General features: G+C 43.2%; 3 protein-coding genes across 3 annotated transcripts; all 3 read left to right on the forward strand.

The window, feature by feature from the left end:
- Nucleotides 1-875: 875 nt before the first annotated feature.
- H6S33_005417 (uncharacterized protein) lies at nucleotides 876-1,995 on the forward strand (the record flags this gene model as incomplete). Its single annotated transcript, XM_044836761.1, has 3 exons — nucleotides 876-1,180; nucleotides 1,262-1,609; nucleotides 1,776-1,995. The coding sequence occupies 3 exons, from the start codon at nucleotides 876-878 to the stop codon at nucleotides 1,993-1,995; spliced, it is 873 nt and encodes a 290-aa protein (XP_044698726.1).
- Nucleotides 1,996-9,483: 7,488 nt separating this feature from the next.
- H6S33_005418 (uncharacterized protein) lies at nucleotides 9,484-10,335 on the forward strand (the record flags this gene model as incomplete). Its single annotated transcript, XM_044836762.1, has 1 exon — nucleotides 9,484-10,335. The coding sequence occupies one exon, from the start codon at nucleotides 9,484-9,486 to the stop codon at nucleotides 10,333-10,335; it is 852 nt and encodes a 283-aa protein (XP_044698727.1).
- A 5,251-nt stretch (nucleotides 10,336-15,586) lies between these two features.
- On the forward strand, nucleotides 15,587-18,136 carry H6S33_005419 (uncharacterized protein; the record flags this gene model as incomplete). The annotated part of the gene is made up of 8 exons (XM_044836763.1): nucleotides 15,587-16,077; nucleotides 16,128-16,158; nucleotides 16,229-16,799; nucleotides 16,874-17,049; nucleotides 17,118-17,453; nucleotides 17,509-17,766; nucleotides 17,843-18,052; nucleotides 18,107-18,136. 8 exons carry the CDS (start codon nucleotides 15,587-15,589, stop codon nucleotides 18,134-18,136), a joined length of 2,103 nt encoding a protein of 700 aa, XP_044698728.1.
- Between the last annotated feature and the right edge of the window lie 3,602 nt (nucleotides 18,137-21,738).

Raw genomic sequence — 21,738 nt, forward strand, 5'->3', positions numbered from 1 at the left:
GCAGGTAAAAAGTACCGGACAATGCAAGTTTTGTCTGGGGTTTTTTTTTGCAGTAGCTCACGCCTAGCACGCACACCCATTGGTGAACCAAAAACCTGCATTGTCCGGTACTTTTTACCTGCCCCGAGTAGGCGACTCAGACAATGCGTTTCAAATAATTCCACAGACAGATTGCACTAGCAATAAATTTGTTAAACGTCTCACTAATAAGCTTCAAGGCACTCGGTGATCAAGAGCATCATCTCCTACCTATCAGTAGCACACTCTCGATCCAGATAAAACTTGATCAAGCAAGACAAGAGCAAGACATTAAGAAGAAATAAAAAGCACACAAGAGACACGTTCAACTAAAATAACTTCTTCATACTGTTAGGTACTTGAGTAGGTACTTGTAGTACATGTACTTACTGTCATAGAAAGGTATAAAAAAAAGCCAATGATCTGTAAAAAGAAATCAACCCTGTTGTCATCCTGTTGCCACAATGACAAGCGATCCCCCCCTCTCAATTCCAAGTTGGGCAAATTATTACATATGTGTTAGTTTACAGTATAGCTCATGTAGTACACAGCCACCTCCGCCCATGTTTAAGCCCCAGGCCTTGGGGAAAAAAAAGCTTGGTATTATTATGCATCACACATAAACGGGTTTATAGTTCAACCCGAAATTTGTCTCCTCTCCTCTGCATGTAAGAGAGACTTGTATTCTGGATCAGATTTCCTTCTGACCTCTGCCCCTCCTTTCCCCTCCCCCCCCCCCTCCCCGAAGTCTCCCACGTACCCTTTACAATAAAAGAGAACCTCTCATTGCTGTTTCTAAGTACTGTTGGTTTCTGAACTTCTCAATTGAGAGGTTTCGTTCTTTAAAAGCGAGCAGCATGTCGGCTACTACAGCCCTCGTGCCAATTCAGATATCAGCCAATATCTCCCTGGAGGAGTGGCGCCAATTCCAAGAGTGGAGGAGCGAAAAACTGCGGCTTCAACGTGAAGCAGGGGAAGCAGGGGTGGAACATGAACTGCGGCCCGAGGATGAAGCCGAGATAATTGAACGGTTGGGGGAAGACATTGAGAGAGAGCACAGAGAAGCTTCCGAGAAGCAAGCTGTAGTTGATGGTAGTGAAGTTGGTGATAAGAAAAGAAAGCGGAGATCGTTTGGCCGGGAATACAAATTGGACGCAATTTCGTTCGTCTCTCCACCGCAGCTCTTACTCCTCCCTCTTCCCGCAATTGAGCGTGCAAGCTAACACGCACGCAATAAAAAAAGCTTCTTGGAGAACGGTGTAATGAACTCGGGAGTAGATGGGGAGTGCCCAGTTTCTGTTCGCCATTGCGCGAAGAAATTTGGGGTCGAACCAAAGAACATCCGTGACTGGCGGCGCCAGGTCATGAAAATTCGAGCCTCGGAAGCGGGTGCAAAGTGCATTGGCAGCGGCCGCAAGCCCGACTGGCCCGAGATGGAGCAACTGCTCCACGATCGTTTCAAGGAATGGAGAAACTCTGGACGTCGTGTGGATCATAGCTGGTTCTTTCGAAATGGAAAGGAGATCTTTGAGGACCGCTACCCAGACCATGTCACCACAGACCTTAACGGTCAAAAGAAGTATACGTTAAAGTATGTACACCACATCCTTCATACTAAAAAATAAATTAAGAAAAACTCGTTGCCTGTACATCCACCATGGTGCATGGATGGCCAGCAGAGGCCGGCGGTGATACCCTACGTCCTGTTCTCTCTATTCTTTGTTGTCCTAATCCATTGATTGACTCCACCCATACAGGTGGTCCCGCGGCTGGTTCGACGGCTTCAAACGCCGTAAGGGCATTATGTTCCAGGCGACCAACAAAAAGCGCACACGGGTGCCCAGCGAATCTGAGGACGATGATGCTGGTGAGACCGAAGGCGAATACATACAAATCCAAGAGGTTAATGGGATGAGCATCGATATATCCCCGATCGAGTTTGAGCAAGGGCACTCGCAATACAGGCAAGGCCATTGAAAAGGTTCAGTTTATCATATTACCGGCAGGTCATAGCTGCTGCATTCGATGGATGGACATGGGCACGGTAAAGGCTGTAGACGTATGGGGCGTATTGATCTGCATACTTCATCATCACTGCACATTCTATTATTCCTAGGAGTACGAGTCTCCTCCTCCATAACTACGTTCGATCGTGTATTCAATAGGTACATAAGTACATTTGGTGTACGGTGTACATAAAGTCCTCTCAAGCTAGCTCCGTAGCTATTGAAAAATTTCTTTTGTTCCAATTGCATTAGCTATACTTCTCGCTGATCAATGCTAGAACCCCTCGGAATGTGTTACTAATTTTTTTTTTTTTTTTTTTTTTTTTTATGAGCAGACATCACGTCACTGGCATTGCGCATGCTTCTTCATTATCACTGAGTAAACCTTGCTGGCACCATCATCACCAACTTCTCACCGCACGGATTATATTGACCAAATAGGACATGGCATCAGCAACCACTGCCTGTATCCTGCAAATATCTGTATGCATACATCAGCTAGGTGTAAACCAAATAGCTTTTAGGCGAACTTAAGCCGATCACCGTAAGTACATATAGCTGCGGCTTCACTTGCACGCATGAGTCCTACTCTCCTCATATATATAGGCGAGCCAACGAAGGGCACAATATTATAAGTCCGTCGTCGTCGTTGTCGAAAAATGGGGCTGACTTGACGCCCGGACAATGCACGCTAGGACACAGCTTCTTGTGGTCAACCAGTGTCCATCACAGTGATGCCAAGCAATTGCAGGGGCCAACAACATGAACCAACACTCGTACTCCTTCATACTCTAGTAGAGTACCTACAGTGCGGTCATTGACCATCCAGCATTCCAGCTAGTAGTAGGCAGCAATTGGTAGGCACCCGTATCTTTCGCGGGGATGGCCGACAACGTTACTTGCCCTTACATGTAACAGCGGGGTGGTTGCGCTCCCGCAAAGGCGATCTGGAGTGGGGGACTCGAGTGGGGGTGGAAGAGTAGGAGAGACATCAGATGTGGGGGGCCTTTCCCATCGTTAGCCCTAGGCGTTCTGATAGTAATCGGTGCTTATTGACAGGTTCTACTTGATGAGGGTACGCGTGGGCCGGGGTTAAGTGGCATTCTTTACTAACAACACATGACCGCATAACCGCATAAATACATGTATTAAGTGATATTATGCAACCGTGTGTATCTAGTTATTTGCTTTGCCAGACACTATATCAAGAAGAGACATCCTGCTATACAGCCGAGTGATAATACATGAATGTGTGATCATGAATGTTTCATCCACTGCAGAAATGACAAATAACGATAGATGTAAGATTTTGAGTCATTTAAGCGTCTATTGAAATTAAAGTATGGGCACATAATAGGCATAGCGTACGCGTTTGATTCAACTGCGCGAAAGCCATATCATTCAAAACTGCCGACCGGTCACAGCCTATCACTGGCCGCAATAATCATGTTCAACTTAGTATTTAGATTTCTTGCTTTTCTAATTTTAATAAATTAACTATGCACTGGCATTGTGATATCATGGCACTGCCTCTCTATTTCAAATACTAAAAATCATATATATGTGCTGCAGCCATTTTCGAGCCAATAACCGATTCATAACTACATGTAGCTTTCGCCAATCCATTACTAAGTCACTGTGACCATGAGTACCGTGCGTATAATGTGTATCCTTTCAGTTCGGGTAATATAAGCTCGAGAAAACTATTGCGCTGCACTAAATAATAGCTGAGCAAGAGCAAGACGTTTTCGTCTCACTACTCTCCGAGAGAGAAAAAGGAATAATAACGGCTAATTCCACTCCGGTGGTCAGGTCGATCGGAGAACTCGGCTTATGTAGCGATTTAGCTCACCAATCTATCGGTATGCCGGAGATATATTACCCATAGGAACATGATCAGATATCGAGATCTCCGCCCAACTTAAAACCTGTTTGACTTTTATATTATGTCTATGAGTCCATGCTGACTGTGGTTAAGCATTCCTTTTCCGTATTTTTTTATCAAGGTGTAGCTTCATTCCCTTAGATCATGTCAGTGCATGACAGGTCAGTTTCATTTTCTCTGCACATGACATGAACCCCCGGTGCGGCCCCATGGTCAAAGGACGGATACATGTACCTAATTACCACATTAGTGGATATTTTTCTCAAACCACCATCCCTACTCCCATCGCCCAAGTAAAATGAAATCTGATGGATCATGGATGCCTACTTTTACAGATCTCAGCCACCGCGATGTAGGTGTGATCATGACCTTAAATCCCCGCAGTAGTTGGACCTATCAATTGGGTGCTTGCCAAATTATAGCTTCCCCAGCTCAAATCCAAGAAGTCAGCTTGCAGAAGTAGATTTACATACAATGGCTATACTGGGTAGGGTAGAGTCCGGGGCGGAACTTCGACCCTATGAAGGCTAGGGTTATTGCCCTGCTTTGCGTCAACATCAACACCACGATATGACTATATGAGTATAGTCGTTCACGGTCACTCGACGAATATCAGCTACCTGTTGACTAACAGGGGTTACAATTGCATGTATGCTAAGAAACACTAGCTAAGCTGTGAGATCTCCAGACTTCCCTACTCGTAACCAGGCGGCTAGTATTAATTCGTCGAGTGACCGCGAACGACTGCACATCTAGGCATCTCGAGCTGCAGAGATAACTCAGCTCACCTCGATTTATTTTTCTCCCTTATACCATACCAAAAAAATCCTGGTACCAAAGCAATACCTCTGTCTCCTGAGGTTGTCGCCGTTTAATTTTCCTGTCATTTCAAATTGCTTTGCGCTACCTGTATAGACAGGAACCTAGACGTTGCGTCACAGCGCTTTACGGGCTTGCGTCTAGCTTTAGAGTACTCGGCGGGCCGTAATTGCGTGTATGCTTCACATAGGATATAAGCTGCACGAGTCGCCGAGCTCTGCTCTACATTGCCCTACCAGTAGGGCATTCCGGGACATCGTCCCCGTAAGCTAGAGTAGACCGTACATATCCACATTACATGATACGATAATATATTTTCTAGAGAGGAATTAAGGGAAAGGTACGAGCGTCATCTCCCGCTATTGCAAGAAAAGAAAGAAAAAAACGCATACCTCTTCGTGGATTCGAACAACACAACACACAGACATATACTGGTAGCCAACTAGGCTGCTGTTGGAAAATGGAGCCGACACGGGATTACGACACCCAGTATCCCACAAGGGAAACCAGCGATAGCTAAATAGAGTCCTTTCGGGGGCAGAGGAATGATTGCGACTCTATACCAAGATATCTGGTGATGGCGGTGATGTTCTCTGTAGTGGTGGTGGTGATGGCCGGAGCCATTAGCAACTAAGTACTATACTGGTTGTCATTATCGTGGGGATAAGATTACTATTCCAGGATCGAACGCCTCCAATGACAAAGCCACAATCTTACGATTTTTCTGGATTTATTTGATTGTGTGGGCATTGGGAGTGGTCGAAGGATAAAATTTCGTTCACGGCCGCTACTTGTACACTTCCGGCCTCTATGTGCCAGCAAACTTGAATGCTTAATGTACAGCTTTTCAGCTACATATCTATTTCTATAATAAGTATGTACATGTAATCTGCACGGGAACATATTTTCAAGGACAAAGGCATGAATAGTCCATAGGCTGGAGCACACGTAACTAGGGAGATGGGGGGCATTACTGGTGTTACTTTCCATCAATGGATTTGACGCTTAACTAGAGATGTTAAAAACCAAGCTTTCAAGGCGACGATAGACAGAAAGACGGCCTAGTTTTATGCACGTGGCGATGCCAAATATTATTGAGGACGCCTATCGGGGCGAGTGAGCGGACGGGTCCACGTCGCGGTGGCGCTTGTGGCCAAGAGCAGCTGAAAGTTTTCGGCTATTCTGCTTAAGATAGTTAATTTCTCTTCAGGGAGGATAAGATCTGTGACCATACCGAATTAACATGTGGTAACAGAAATAAAACTAGCAATGCAAATCGAGGAGCTAAGAACATCTGAGTTACAAAAAAAGAAAGAAAGAAAGAAGGGCCGCGGGGTCATCCATATTCAATGAAAGTGAGTTAATAATGGCAATTTATAACGGAACTGGTCCTGAGCAATAATGTGACGGTATGGCAGGTTATAACTCTTAATTTCTTTTGAAAGCTTCGTAGTGATTGACTGGATATCGAGCAGTAAGTCGTTTAGTAAAGTCTATTTCTCTTATTTATGCCGCTTCTATATTATTTCCTCCCATTTCTCGTCACCATAATACTAGAAAAAGATACATACGATAAAGAATATTTCGCATTTGCGAATGATGGTGGTCCTGTCCTGGCTCAACTATGTCTGTAAGGTACCACCCGAGATAGTTCTAGACCATGTGTTCTTGGTGCTATTCTAAGGAGTAAAAGCTTGCGGCCTCGAAGGTCTATGCCCTTTGTAGGATCAGTTAGTTAGTCGTGGAGGATACATCATACACTATCACTCGCATTTCATATCTCTTGTGTGACTGTTTGACACAATTGATTGATTGATTACTTCATTGATGACTGTTTAACACAACATTAGCTGCCCTTTCCTTGTTTAACCATGATAATAGGGATTGTTACCTTTAATACGTAGTACTAACAGCAAGAAATAATTGACTTGTTGATAGTCAATTATTCATGGCTAATGACTTCGATACTCATCAATTCATAGCGAGCCCACATCCCTCCTATATACTCCGTAGCATCCAACACTCTCGGTGAGTTCGATTTACAGATTAAAAATGTCTTCCATGCAGTGATCGAGACCCAGTATTTGCTGATGACTCTATTCAGAATGCGCGTTATTTGTCGAATTATTGAATAATGGATGACTCCAATGCGGAGAAGTTTGATCTCGACCAATTGTCCAGGGTTCAAGCATATTATGAGACGGTTGAGACGCCTTGAAGCATCTCACAAAGACAATAACAGGGCTGTTTCCCCATCTAATCCGTTCCGACGTCTAGTTAAGCTTCAATACCATCCCTATTAATATGCGGGGGCAGCAATATCATTGTCGACAGGGTAAGACTACCAGGCGGCTTAACTTGGGGGAGGGTGCCGAAGCCAAGCACTAGAACATATGTTGGATTGACATGATCCCTCATTGTGGATCAAACTTGAAAGCCGGGCCAGCGCACCCCCGACAGGTTCAATGAGTGTAAACATGGAGGATGTGATTTAAGAGGTGGACATACGTGCACATAGTTTGATGTTCAGAGTGCGTAACCCAATTGAAACTAAAGGCTCGGCCTATCCGGAAGCAACCGGGATAAAGTATGTTATAAGGACTAGATCTGACTTACGTTCGTCGAAGAGGTCGCCTACTTTCTTCAAACACCAACATCCATCAGATAAGTCCCTCCGATCTCTCTTCCCACACGCGCCACTCATACAATTAATTCTGATTTCTTCGCGATCGAAATCAACCGCACTTTACAGTCAACACGGCTAAGATCATTTGAATGATATTCGCTGCATAACAGCTGATTGACAAAACCAACCATACCACTACATGTAGTTGGTTCTTCGGTAGTACCATGGCCAGTTAAATCTCCATCACTTTTCTCTTCGTCTACCTGTGTTCGGAATGTTTCATTGGTTTCCCATCTAGACCTCACACATCTAGACCTCCATACGGTGGACTATATATAGCCACCGTGCAAACCTCTGGATAAAGGAAGAGACTCTGAGGGCCCGTTTGGCAGTTTAAGGCGTTGCAACGGACTTATCCAAAGGGTCACTTATGGACAAGTTGATTCTAGAAAAGTGGGTTACCTGTCGTTTGGTAAGTCAAATTGTTAACCAAATGTGGTTGGGTTGGAGTGATGTTGTAGCGACAGGAAACAAAAAGCAGGGCAGCTTTTTTTATTTCAATCGATTTGTTGACTTTGGTTGACTTTTGCATTACAAATTTACTGGACAGAATGTGTTGCCAAACACTCAAACTTTTCAATAAGTCAATATTTCGCGGATAAGTCGTTCCCCACCAAATTTCACAAGTCGACCCCGTTGCCAAACGGGCCCAGTATTGACAAATTTATTAGATGTTTTTGCATTAATAGCTTCATCATTTCTAGGCGCAGAACACGAAACGAAATATTTGCCCAAACTCTCAAACTAGACGTTATTCACTGATCATGAGGAAGCGATTACAAGCCCCAATAATCACCCAAATCTAGCGCCAAAACCAATATAGTATAGCTACCAAACTATATACAGTATCAAGGTAGTCTCGTGCCCAGCGTGTGTTTGCTTTGATTCTGCGCACAACGCAGTGCGACAACAAAACAGTCTGGGAACGAGACTAGTATCAAGGGTAACTGATTGAGTAGAAAGTCAAACAAGAAAGTAATATCTAGCCACATCGCCATGTTCTGCTCACCCAGGAACAGAGCTTGGGTTTGAAGGAAACTTCATATATACTACTCAACAATCATGACGCTTTGTTTACTGTAAGTCCTAACATGACATCACCTCAAAACCTCCCCGGGAATTGATAAATGACTAATGCCCGTAAAGTTACATAATCTAGATCCGGTACTACTCGCGAGTAGGTTCTGCAGCGAAAACCAGTCGAGGTTTTGGATATTCTGGACTAAAGGATATCTGTGGTTGAAGGATTGAGATCAGCTCCCCATAAATGCTCATGGGATCTGCCTCATCTGTACAAGACCGTGAATCAAAAGGCTCTGGGGTCTGTTTTGGGGCACGATAGTCTAGTGCGGGGGCTATACTACATCACCTTTAATCGATTATGTGAATTTCCATATGGACAAAAACCGAATACCGCTGCATTCCAGCCATCGCAAGGATTGATGGCTACCTAGATCAGCCGAGGCCGGACATTCCGGCGCCATCGAGTGATGCATCATGACACGAGCATGGAATCGTTCAGCTCTTGCGAGACGTCTGGTAACTTTGAATATTTATCAAAGTTTACTAGCTATGAACCCCTACTCAAGGATTATGGTATTCTCGTCCGGTTTCGTGGTATTTCTATCGTTGAGCTGGTTCAGTTTATATCACCGCTCTTCAACTAGTGCGGTATAACGTTTCGCTATCCACCCTTTGTCCGATGGTGGGCAACATTAACACGAAGCGTTAGAATTGTTTTGTCTCCACAACCACTCTTCACGATAGATATTCTTGAAGACGGAACTAATAGTGCTGATGGGCTAGGGGTTACCCGAAACATGTATGTACCCTGTAGGGTTAGGGCTGTTTTGATTTCTAAATCGACAACACAACAACGCGAGAGAAACCCCCACATGCACAGCCAGCCAAAATGAAAATGAAATAATTCAATCTCCTAATCCTTTCCTTCTCCCCCGATCTACACTGACTCCTGTGTTTGATTTCAATAAAAATACCTCCCTTCCCCCTCTTCCTCCCCATACTCCCCTCCATCTCAACCCCCCTCTTCCCCTCCAGCAATTCTAATCATGCCACTGCTCAGCCTCCCAAACGAACTTCTCCTTCAGATCGCCGAGGACCTCGACAGTGTCAAAGCCACATATTCCTTCTTCCTCACAAACCGGCGTCTTGCAAGTCTCCTCACACCAGTTCTCCTAGATTATGCGATCCACGAAGATAGACATTGTGTGACAGCGCTCTACCTCGCAGCGACGAACGCGGATGTAAAGATGATACGGCTGCTGCTTGAGAAAGGAACAAATATCCGAATCACAGATGACGATGAAATAAGACGCAGCGTTACCGATGATAACGTTGATAAGCTACTTAAGCTTCTGCTTGAACAAGGAGCACACAGCATTATCCAAGATCGGCCCTGCGGTGGCACAGCTTTACATTGGGCCGCCGACTACGGGCACGAAGGTGTTACTAGATTGCTACTAGAAAGGGGCATGAATGTTGCCGTTAAAGACCTCTTTGGACGAACAGCTCTTCAATGGGCTGCCGTCGAAGGCCATGAAACGATAGTACGGCTACTATTAGAAAACGGAGTGGACGTTAATGGAAAGGATTACGATTCTGTTACCGCATTACATCGCGCTGCCGAACATGGCTGGGATAATGTTGTGCGTTTATTATTGGAGAAGGGGGCGAATGTCGATGCACAGGATTCAGAACGTGCGACACCACTTCATTGGGCTACCGAGTTTAAGAACCTCGCGACCGCACGGCTTTTAATAGAGCTAGGTGCGGATCATACTATTAAGAATAGGCGTGGAGTTGCGGCGCTTGACGACGTGACGGACGAAAAAACATTGCAATTAGCTCTGGCATCAAGAAAGACAAAGGCATACCTAGATAGGTGTCTTTGCCTTTCTTAGTATTTGAGGAGGAGAGGTTATTCGCATTATTTCTCAGGGAGGGCGTTTATATTTTATTTTTTCGTATACATTTTTCTTCTTTCGAGTGCGAACAGACACTACTTACTAGAAGATCTTTTCACGCGCTTTCCTTATAATTTTTATTACTTTGTTTCCTTGGTCCTCAATTAGAGAGCTGTGGGTTTCAAGGGTTGGGTCATCTGGGTTTGGGAAGGAGAACAATTTTATAAAAGCATTAGAGTTAGGGAGACTAAAGCATTTGCATATCTTAAGTATCTAGACTTAAGTAAGGATTGATTTCTACCAAGTCGTAGCAGCTAGGGGAAGCTGAAGATCACAATTAGATACATGAGGTGATTGCCTTTTTGCCCCTCCAGGTGATCTAATAGCTCAGCTCGCTACATATGTTCCTTTAGCATCATGCATTGTACGTAATCTCGCAATCCATGTTTTCTACTTTACGTTTCACGATTCCGTAATCTCGGCCCTACAGGTGGTTTTCTTTGTTGCTGAGTCATCTCAGAATTAGAATAAGGCCGCAATCGACGTCATAGACCTAGCGGCAAGAAGTCTATGGCTGTACTAGAGCAGAGTTGTAACAACTTAACCTGATCAAGACTTTCAGCCGATGTCATTATTCTTGAGTTGAGGTCCGGTTCGCACCGCGGTACCGGTTTCGCGAGTGCCTCAAATTTATAAAGTATGAATGTGGCAATAGAGAGTATTTGCCAACCGTCAATCTCGACTATTGACACTTCAAATCTGACAGTTGCGGGAGGCAAAATTGACAGTTCCCCCTCAGTGGCCAAATCGATCTGGTTAACGGTATAACAAAATAAACTCTGGAAATCAAACAGTTTGTCACGCTACCTGTGAAATACGCTGTCAGGACTTAAAATTAATACCCATGATGCTAATTACGGTGATGAAAAAACTGGGTAATTGTGGTCCTCCTGGCATATCTCACAGCACGCCGCCCTACTTAAATTCAAAATTGGTAGCTCCGGTTCACACTTTTTAGACCCACATTTCGTGAGTTCTCGAAATTGAATGTTGGCAAATACTCTCTAATGCCGTTTCTGAAACACACTAGTACTCAGGATCAGTCGGCCTAGCGTCTCCAGACGTAGTTGGCCTAAATGACAACTACATTGGTTCTTTCTTGGCTAGAAGTAGGCAACAAGGACGCTGGGAAGAGCTTATTAAAGCGTCAGAATTTAAGGTGTGCCTGCATGTATATAAGGCGCAAATTTTATTGTGACGTTGTAAACCAAGGCTCTGACGTTGTAAACCAGAGCCTCAGCCTCCACACACAGCTGCGTAGCTCCATGCCCCGCTCAACTATACGTGTATAGAATACATCTTATTCTACCGTTAATCGCAGACGTCTCTTTAGCCACTCGGACACCCCCCATCACTTGGACAGTTAATGGTGGTTGGTGGAGAAGAGGTACAGAAGTCGGTTACAAGGTTGATCTTTCACTTAAGTTAACTGTCAGAGTGGCTAGAGAAGCCTTCTACGGAATTATCTGGATCGTAGCAATCTGGTAACCGGTACCGCAAATAGATAAATGATCTGTAAACTTCTTTGCCTTTTCTGTACATCTGCTGCAAATACGAATTGGTAGTGCTTCTTGGTACTCTCGTTTGTGTATCATATTTGATTAAACTGACTCGCACGACACCCACAAGAATAGTTATTCGAATGATCCACAAACTACAATTAAAACTCACCACGTTTGTGGGATAGCCGTGTATTACATGAACCAATGAAATATTGGTATGGCCATATGGATAGTGTATCTAGAGTATCTACATGCCGATCGTCGAAGTGTGGATTGGAAATTTTGCATGTATGTACTTACCTATGCACACCCGCAGGAAAAAGTGAGGAAACAACGAATAGCGTGACAACGAGTGCGTCTAACTTGACATCCCGCACCCGCAATACAGCCCCACGAGTATTCCCTAGCCATGCTTTTGACAAGTCCGGAAAGCGAAGAGAGGCTACTCTGAATGAAAATATAAAAGTCATTGAAGCCCAAGCTAGGGAAGAGTGGGAAAGGCTAGATTGGGAAAATGTACATAAAATCATTGACAGCATACCAAAGAGAATTGCAGCAGTAGTAAAGAACAAGGGAGGTCATAAAAAGTAGTAAATATAGTTCAGAGGCCGTAGTATATGGGGCGGTAAATGTGTCAAAAGTAATTTTACCACCGGTGGTGAAAATAATACAAGTATTTATACCCTATAATGCTAATTTTTATGATAAAAGCACAGACCTTTTGGCCAAAAGGGGCCATATAATGCCAATATATATGAAATTGTCCACCGGTGGGGAATCTCACCATCGGTGGCGGTATTTCACCACTGGTGGGAAATTTTCATAAGTTTTGGCATTAATGATTGAACATTTACTTATTTAGTATAGCGCAGCATAAAGACCGAAACTCAGTGTTTATACTGGTGGAAATGTACTAATGTAGGATAGCGTGCAGATACAATGACTGAAATTCAGTGCTTATACCACCGGTGGTAAATAATTTACTACCGTTGGTAAAATTACTTTTGACACATTTACCGCTCCATAGTAGTATCTATTCTATATCTCATTGTGTAGTTATATTACTTCTATTCATTTCTATTTTCACTTTTCATTAGGGTTCGGATTAGTTACACTCGTTATTTCCTCACTTTTTTCCTGCGGGTGTACATCACTTATCATTACTGTATAGTTGCTATAATGATACTTATTTTCTCGCTCAGATTCTAGTTACTGGATACCGGTAATGGGGCTGGTAAGGTAGGATTTCTAACGTAGGAGCCTAACTGGCGGATCAAAAACGTTTGGCATCATGCACCTTGCGATTGGGAATTCATCGTGCTGTGTGCATAGCGGTCGAGAGCCAAGTTTGAGAGTACCAATTTAAAGCTGCGTCCGACTACTTCAGAGGTGCCATGCAAACTCCTTTGAAAATCCTATTAGGTCTCTGCACAAGTAGTTGATTTCGTCGCAAATCGTTAGGCAAACGGTACGAACCCCCTACGTTAAGAATAAGTTGATGTCAAAATGCAAATGCCTATTTTGTATGGCATATCGGCGCCACTCCATACAAATAATCCCTGTTTTCTCAGTTGCATTTTCTGGTTCTTTCCCCTACACGCGAGTACATGTAACGTTTTTGACCTGGTACCGTGTCAGACTGGGAATCAGGTCATTACCATATAAATTTGGTCGTGTTTATTGCCGAGCCTTTTCGCCTCCAAAGATTTTGGTGCTGTTGCCATACGGTACTCGGTCAAAAAACCTTAGTCTTCCTTAATTCCACAGTGCTATTCCTAAATCAATTGTTTATCATGTGTAGGTAGGTCCGTGTCAGACCTACAGTATCAGAAATGGGGGTAAAACTGATACCGCATCAATACGGCATTGTACAATTGTGAGAATATGCCGCTTTATCTCCGTATTTTGACGAAGTAAACGGTAGTGGTACGGTATTGCTAAAGACTGTGGTAGTCATTTTATCCATGTTTCTGTCACTGTAGAATCGGGCCGTATGGCAACAGCACTAAAATCTTCACATGAATTTTGGAGGCGAAAAGGCTCGGCAATAGTCACAACCAAATTTGTATGGTAACGACCCGATTCCCAGTCTGACACGGTACTAGGTCAAAAACGTTATGTGGTACAGTCGCTCACCTAGTGACGGCGGATCCTGTCTGGTGGTTGTTTTTACCGCAATTTAGCCTTGGCGGTCCAAAGTTAACTGCTATTGGCCTCAAATCCCTGGCCGCTATCAGACAGGATCCGCCTTTACCTCGTGAGTGAGTGTACTCTACATGTAGGTACTCTTTCGTCGGGGGTGGAGTCGGGCTGGGTGTGCGGGCGGACCTAGGACCTGGTCCGCCCGCACACCCAGCCCGACTCCACCCCCGACGAAAGAGTCTAGCCTACAGACCTGCACAATTCAGGCACGGTTATTGTTGCTGTTGGTTACTGCATGTAGAGTAGGCTACTGTACCAGGGTGTTTTCCGCCAAGACAACCCAATAACAAACCTAGACGGCGATCCTCTCTATCTACTCTAACAGTTTGCATGGCCTGACTACATGCGTTAAACTTGAGAACGTAGGAGACGTGATCACAGGAAACACCCTAAGATATAGAGTAGGTACATACATGTAATTATATAACTACATGTACATGTAGTTCCCTGGGAGGGATACTTACGTACATTCTAGATAAAGTAAGAATTGAGACGTTCGTCCAAAGCGCCCCCGGTCGCGGGGATCGTTTAGTGACTGCCTCCACTGAATGTTACACCCGGAGTCTCACTTCGGGGCGGGTTCTCAGAGTTTTCCGGAGGGAACATATGAGCCAATGTCGTGCAGCAAACGAAACGTCTGAGACAAGATTGACATGAAAATCTAACCTACTACGTCTTAAGCGTCAGGGTTTCTACGCAAAGCGCGCTAAAGTACTCCAATTACTGCGCAGCTGCGCATGCGCACACCAACCAGCCTACCTAGAGTACATGTACTTACTCTATGTATTCAGGACGGATAAAAAGCCGTATGAGGCGGAGTACATACAAGCACCAGCCAGCCTCTTTATTGATGGGGTTGTACCCACGACAGTATGAGGCGGAGTACATACAAGCACCAGCCAGCCTCTTTATTGATGGGGTTGTACCCACGGCAGTAACAAGTACCCGAAAATTCACGTCCTAATCTGCGATTTCCATTGGATTAGAAGTCAAAAATACACCAAAAACTTGCAGCTGCATATTCGGGTACTTCATGCCTGCCGTGAGTATGTAGTGATTTGGAGGAAGGATTTAGAGTAAACCCAAAGACTTACCGCAGTACAATACTTGATTGTGTGTCAACCAGCAACATGTAACTCAGATAAATACATAGTAGAGTTCACAGCACTCCGGTTATACCGTACATAACTAAACTGCTTACATAGCCCCTCGTGATTTTACGCGTGTCCTCACAGCCACTATGTACTATCATACATATCGAAAATTGAGAACTGGCCTAATTGGCTAATTGGCCAATGCACAATGATGTCCGTGCAGAAAATAAGGCTTGATTGTCACAAAAATCGAGCATATCCGAGGTTTGATTTTTTCTTTCTTTCCAGCACAATATATACCGCATCTGCCCCTCGAAATTTACTCCAAAACCTTGTTCAGCAGATATGACGATCACATCAACCCAGCTTGAGACCTCGAATAGATCCAAAATGTCCCTCAACGGATCCAAAATGTCCACGAGCCCACCTGTAACTAAAGAGGCGCCTGCGGGGTTTTCTACAGATATAACTAGCAATTCACATCCTGTGACTGCTGATATTGAACCCTCATCTAGTCAAACTCTCCCAAGCTCCGTACTCGGCGATGGACGCCCAACCTCCCCCCGACTTTTGCGCCGCGATGATGTTGAAGAACTACCAATCAACGAACGGACATGTCTATTGCAGAACTATGGAATTTTATTAGAATCCGGTGTTCAGGGGCTAGGAAACGGAAACAGCGTTAAGGTCTTCGATTATAGCGTTGAACATCTAGATGATGGTCACTCTCATCAGAAAGATGGGAATCAAGAAATGACTAAGAGGGAGACGGATAAGCAGTCAGAAGCTTCACTGGAATCTTTCGTGGAACTTGATAGCTTCCGTGAGCTATGGCATAATCCTGACCCCAAAAACGATAGCTTGATATATCTACGAGTTATGTATGCTTATCCTTCCAATTTATATGTTCATGGCTAATTAAAACGCACAGGGACTTTTCTAATGTTGAGAATGCCGCCCAAGTACGCTATAGAGAAACCCCCTACCCTCAAAGAAAAAATGGAAACTAACAAGTCCCTTTCTTAATTCCAGGGATTTCTACCAAATGCGAAGAAGATGCTCCAACAAGAAATGGAGAGCAATATTTACAGGATGCTGTATGACAAGAATAAGAAATCAATAGTTACTAAAGACCCCGAATTCATTGATGATTTGGAGGCTCCTAGTAACTCCGACTCTAAAAAAGGCAAAGATGTAGGCAAGCCAACTGGCGACTCTCATAGAAACAGCTGGGATTATTCAGAAATCACCATTAAAGATCAAAATGCGGACCCCGAACTTGTCAAAAACGCCAAGAAGATAGCGGAGGAAGAGATGAAGCGGTTCAGTAAGATTCTAATGCCTGCGAACCTTCCTACCTTGAAGTCTAGCACTCCCGTATTTTTCAACTGTTCAGACGAAGGACAGGCTTTAGTTCTTGGGGTCTCCCTGCCCTACTTCAGCCTTGGAACGTCCATAAAAAGCGATATGCCTGAAAGTTTCAGTTTGCCTGAGTACATGTCTCTGGGGCGCGATAAAAATAAGCTTGATAATCCAGTCTCGTTATCTTCAGAAACAAAGGAAGCTAGAGTTCACAAAGCCTTATTGATGGTTATTAACAATGGTTTGACATTCTGTTCCCCCTACACAAACATATATATACATAATGATCAGATGCTTACAAACCTCGTTAATTAGAGATGATAGCAATATTTAGATCTAAAGAAGACGGACAACCGGGGCGGCCACCACCACTGTTTCAGTATCAAGAAAGACATGGCGCTTACCGCTCGCTAGTCACAATTATTTCTAATGTCCTTAAATGTCCACAAAAGAAGATTTTCAATTTCTTTGAGGACAAGCTATGCGAACAAGTTCGTAATCCCATTTACAGATTTAAATCCATATGATCTAAGCGCTAATATTTGCACCAACCTCATAGCAATACATAGTCACACGCCGCATGAGCTCTTTAACCTCCACTGATGACATCAGCATAATCTCAAATCTTGAGAGACTTAATACGGATATATCAGCGCTAAATATCGGAGTGAAATCACAAATAGAAATTTTGAAAGAACTTCGACAAATTTACGAAAACACTTTCTACCAGGAGAATACCTACGACAGAAATTCAATGAAGATACCGATGCTCTGGGAGATGAAGGAACAAATAAGACCCGCACTGCCGACAATTGATAAGATAATCGGAGAAAGGAAACTATTTTACGAAAACCTCAAAGATTTAGTCAAGGGTGTGAGGAAACTACAAAAATCTGTACTTCCTCACTCTTCCAAAAACCATTAAATAAGTTTGCTAACCTTTGTGATAGTTTTGTAGTTTTATAGAGGTGGAAATGGCAATGAATACGACTAAGGGGGTCCAAGATGCGATACAAGAAATCGGAAATAAAAGAATTCCCGATCAAACCATCACAATCGTGCATGCGATTGAAAATCAAACGAAAGAGGCCGGGGGACACACCGGTGCTGTCATCTATCAAAATCGAATAATCCAAAAGCAAGCTCGAGTAATGACAGCATTGATGTTCATAACCATGGTGTTCTTGCCATTATCATTCTTCGCTTCGGTAAGTCTTCTAAATACAATTATATTAATTTCTGTTATTATTGGACTTTGGCTGAGAATACGACCTGGGACGATAGTATCTTGGCATGAACGAAGGATGGGTTCACAGAGCGAAGTCAGAACACACAATCTTTTGGGCAATCTCCGCGCCTGTTACACTTGTTATTGGGATCCTAACTTGCTGGTTTGACCATGTCTACGAGGATTGGCCTCAAAAATGGAAGGAACTAACTACGGGGAAAAAATCTGAAGCCGATATTGAGAAGGCTGCAATTGAAACATGTTATGTATGTGGCTCTGTACGTGACGCCAAACCCCAGAACCCATTGACGTCTGTGCAGGGAACAGCGAACGCAACACCTACACCGTGATAACATGATGTAACTACACTTGACAGATACACGGGCACTAGATTGCTGGGTTTCTGGGTTGCGGGTTGGTGTATGCGATTACCCTATTTCTTTAGTCTTTTACCTTGTCGACCTTCACACATGCGGGGGCAGCTGCATGCGCCAACCTTTTTCATGTCGTTATATATGTTAGTAATATTAATAGATTTATTTATGTTAACCGGCCACGGGCGAAATTATCGATATAACTCGAGCACCGGATGGCGGTCTTCCTCAACTGCAAGGCAAGGCACAGCACAAGCACAGAGACACCAGTTGCATTGCATTTCCAAAAGTACTTAATGCGGATGGGATGGTGGGCTACTTAAATCGCTCGCGGTAACGTTCGTTCATATAGTGTACACCCCATGATTTAAAAACCGTTCAATTTATTACTTTAATTTAGATTTGATTTAAGATATGCAATCAAATCATGATTATGATTGTGTCCAATGAAAAATCGATTTTCAATCGATTTCAAAATATACGCGTTTCCCGACTACCTTTCTTATATGAAGATCATCTCAGGAAATACCTAAATTTAAATTTAGCAAAATAGCCCTTTAAAAGGCTTTTGAACACCTGATCTCTATTGGGGTGTACGTGATTACGATTAAAATCGATTTCTTGAGACTAATAAACCAAATCAAATCATGATTTTTCGACCGAGTAGAGTGCCGTGTCAGACCTATAAGTGTGTCGCATGGCAACGCCACTAAAACTAGACCTAAAGCCTTCGAAAAACGAAGACTCTACAATCACCATAATAGAGGATAGTGAATCTGGAAACTATTCAAATGCTTGTGTTTTTAAGTGAAATTCATTTCGTAAAAATCTGATAGTAAATATTATCTCAAGAGGTGGAGATAGCTTTGGCAGCAGAAATCCTCATACAAATTTGTGTGGGATTGACACTCTTCTAGGTCTGACACGGTACCCGGTCTAATACGTAATATCTTATGATTTGATTCGATTACAGATTCCAAATCAAATCAAATCAAATCGTAGCACACACTATCTTCATATGATCATTACATATGGCTCAATTCACCATAGGGGGCCTGGGTGTGTCAACTTGAGTGACAATAAATTTTAGAGGGAGAGCCTCAAGTCAAAACCCTAAACCACACTTCTTTTGAACTAAAAGTCGGTTTCTGTCAATGAGAATTCAAGTTGACACACTCACCCTCTATGGTGAACTGAGCCATATGTAGCAACATCAGAAAACAAAATCTCCCCCACACGCGTACGCTGGCCTCCGAATTTAAGGTGCGATTCTATGTGCTCATAAAGAACGAAACCAATTTAAAAGATAGTAATCAAGATATTAAACACGCCGTTTACTAAGGACCGTGTCCAAGTATACCCTCAAAAGCATCCAGGGTCATTCAGGCACGGCACAAGGTGCCAAGGCTGAGTGATGTATTGTGATTGCGAGACATGTTCCCAACTATCGAATGCAATGTCTGGGTAGCCCGTAGTAAAGTGAGCAAAGCATAATTTATTTCAAGATATAGAACAGAATAGTTTCATTCATAAACTAACTAAACGCAAAAGATGTAAAATTTGGTTCTTGAGCTTCTCGAGGGTGCGAGTGATCCTATATGTTCTAGGCCATGAAAAAGACAACTTTTTGCCTTGGAAACCTATAATTATTATTGAAAGGCGTGAGCCTCGGCTACTTGAGGGGTTTAAATGGTTTTACGTCGGATAAAATCTGCATATACCTATGCATAGTATCCGAGCATTTAACAAAATACTCTAGTTCTAAAGACAGTTTTGTACATGAAGACATTGCTGATCAAGTACGTACTGGCAATCCAGATCCAAAACTCGCCCAATTATCGGCGAGAAAATACAAGCATGCCTCAAGTACCGTCTTATTTTGTATTGTGCTTGGATGCTATATAAGTACATATGTACATATCACCACCAGCTTACCTAGACGGAATAACGAGTTTATACGGTTTTAATCTAATGACTATACCATTTCTAGAAGTACAGTTTGTAATGTAGAGTTTTTCATCTTATAGGGTGCGCGCATGCCTCAATATGTTCCAATTCATAACCCCAGGAGTCTGGTGAAACTCGATACACTCCACCATGCATCCTAGGCCTTGTATAAAGAAATGCACAACGTTAATAAAGACTTGGATGACGAAGCCCTCTAATCGGGCTCGCTAGCAGTACTTCCACCTATATACTACGTATGTAGCTGATTAAACTACCGACATTATCTGCTATACTCGTAAATGGTATTGTTCCTCCAAAGGTCATGATCAACCCATAGACTAGACCGTTTTAATTTTAACCACACATGCTGTTCAGGTACATGCGTCTTGGTATCCGTTGCAATACATACATACCAATAATCGTTTTTATGATACGCGTATTTTTGCTTACATAAAATCCGGTCCCTGTCACGTCAGTTTCTAGAGCTAGCGCCACGATATCATTTCTACTTAGATGAACAGCTCGTATCCCTCAATTGACCTGGTGAGACATGCAGATTCGGGACCCTCCACTCAATCATATGGCAAAGTCACTGGGCCACAGTCTAAATCTGCCTACATGTAGTTTGGAGGCCAAGGGATACGCGTACTTGCATTAATTACTTCGAGCACCTGGAAGGAGTTATCTCTGCTTGCCTCAAACGACTAGATCGTCGACCACTAGTAACTACTTTACCGTCGAAACGGGTAAAAAAATAAAAATTGCGGAAGACTTGAAACAGGCTCATATCAGCCTTAAATAATTGTTTTCTGTGATATAATCCTTTTTTTGCAAATAAGCCTACTGAAAGTAACTTCAGGTGAAAATACTTATGTCGAAATAAGCCTTTTTTCCATATTTTAAGACTTATGCATTTTTTAAGGCTAATATAAGACTTTTTTCCAGATAAGATTATGTCCTTGGTGGTTCAAAAAAGCAAAAGAGAGGATTTGAGCTTAGAGTATTGTAGGCAGAATGTACCCCATGCTACATTAGCGCCAGGACAGTGCTTTTTATAAGACTCGTTTTGAGCTTATATAAGCTTGATTTTGGGTATATTTGACGATAAGCTCTTTTTGCTTTTTGAGTTCCTTGTAAACATATGTTTCGTTTGAGGATTATTGCTATTCAGGCTGACGATATTTGACAAGTATTTTTATATAATAAGGCTTAATAAGGTTTATTCATTGGAAGATCCGGATGTCTCTGTAGGCCTGTTTTCATACTGATTTGACATCGGTGATATCTCACGTAAAAATCAAGCGTAATTTTCAATTAGATATATATATACATGTTTATCGTCAGTTTGCTACCTGCGCGCCTACCTGCCTACATGCCTACCTGCTTACCTGCCTACCTGCCTACCTGCCCACCGACCTATTTCGCTCCATTGGGTGGATTTGGTGCTGGGTTTGGTGATCGATTTGTTGCTGGATTTGGTGCTCGAGCTGCTGCTGCTGCTGTTAGATTCGCTGCTGCTGCTGCTTCTAGGTTCGCTGATTAGCTCTTGTTTTGATATTAATTTTGACGATTGGGAGATTGGGGGGGGGGGGGGGTTAAACAGATGGAAGAACACGGTTTGATATTTACTA

The sequence above is a fragment of the Morchella sextelata genome (assembly GCF_020137385.1).
Source record: "Morchella sextelata strain SCLS chromosome Unknown scls_2, whole genome shotgun sequence".
Taxonomy (NCBI): Eukaryota; Fungi; Ascomycota; class Pezizomycetes; order Pezizales; family Morchellaceae; genus Morchella; species Morchella sextelata.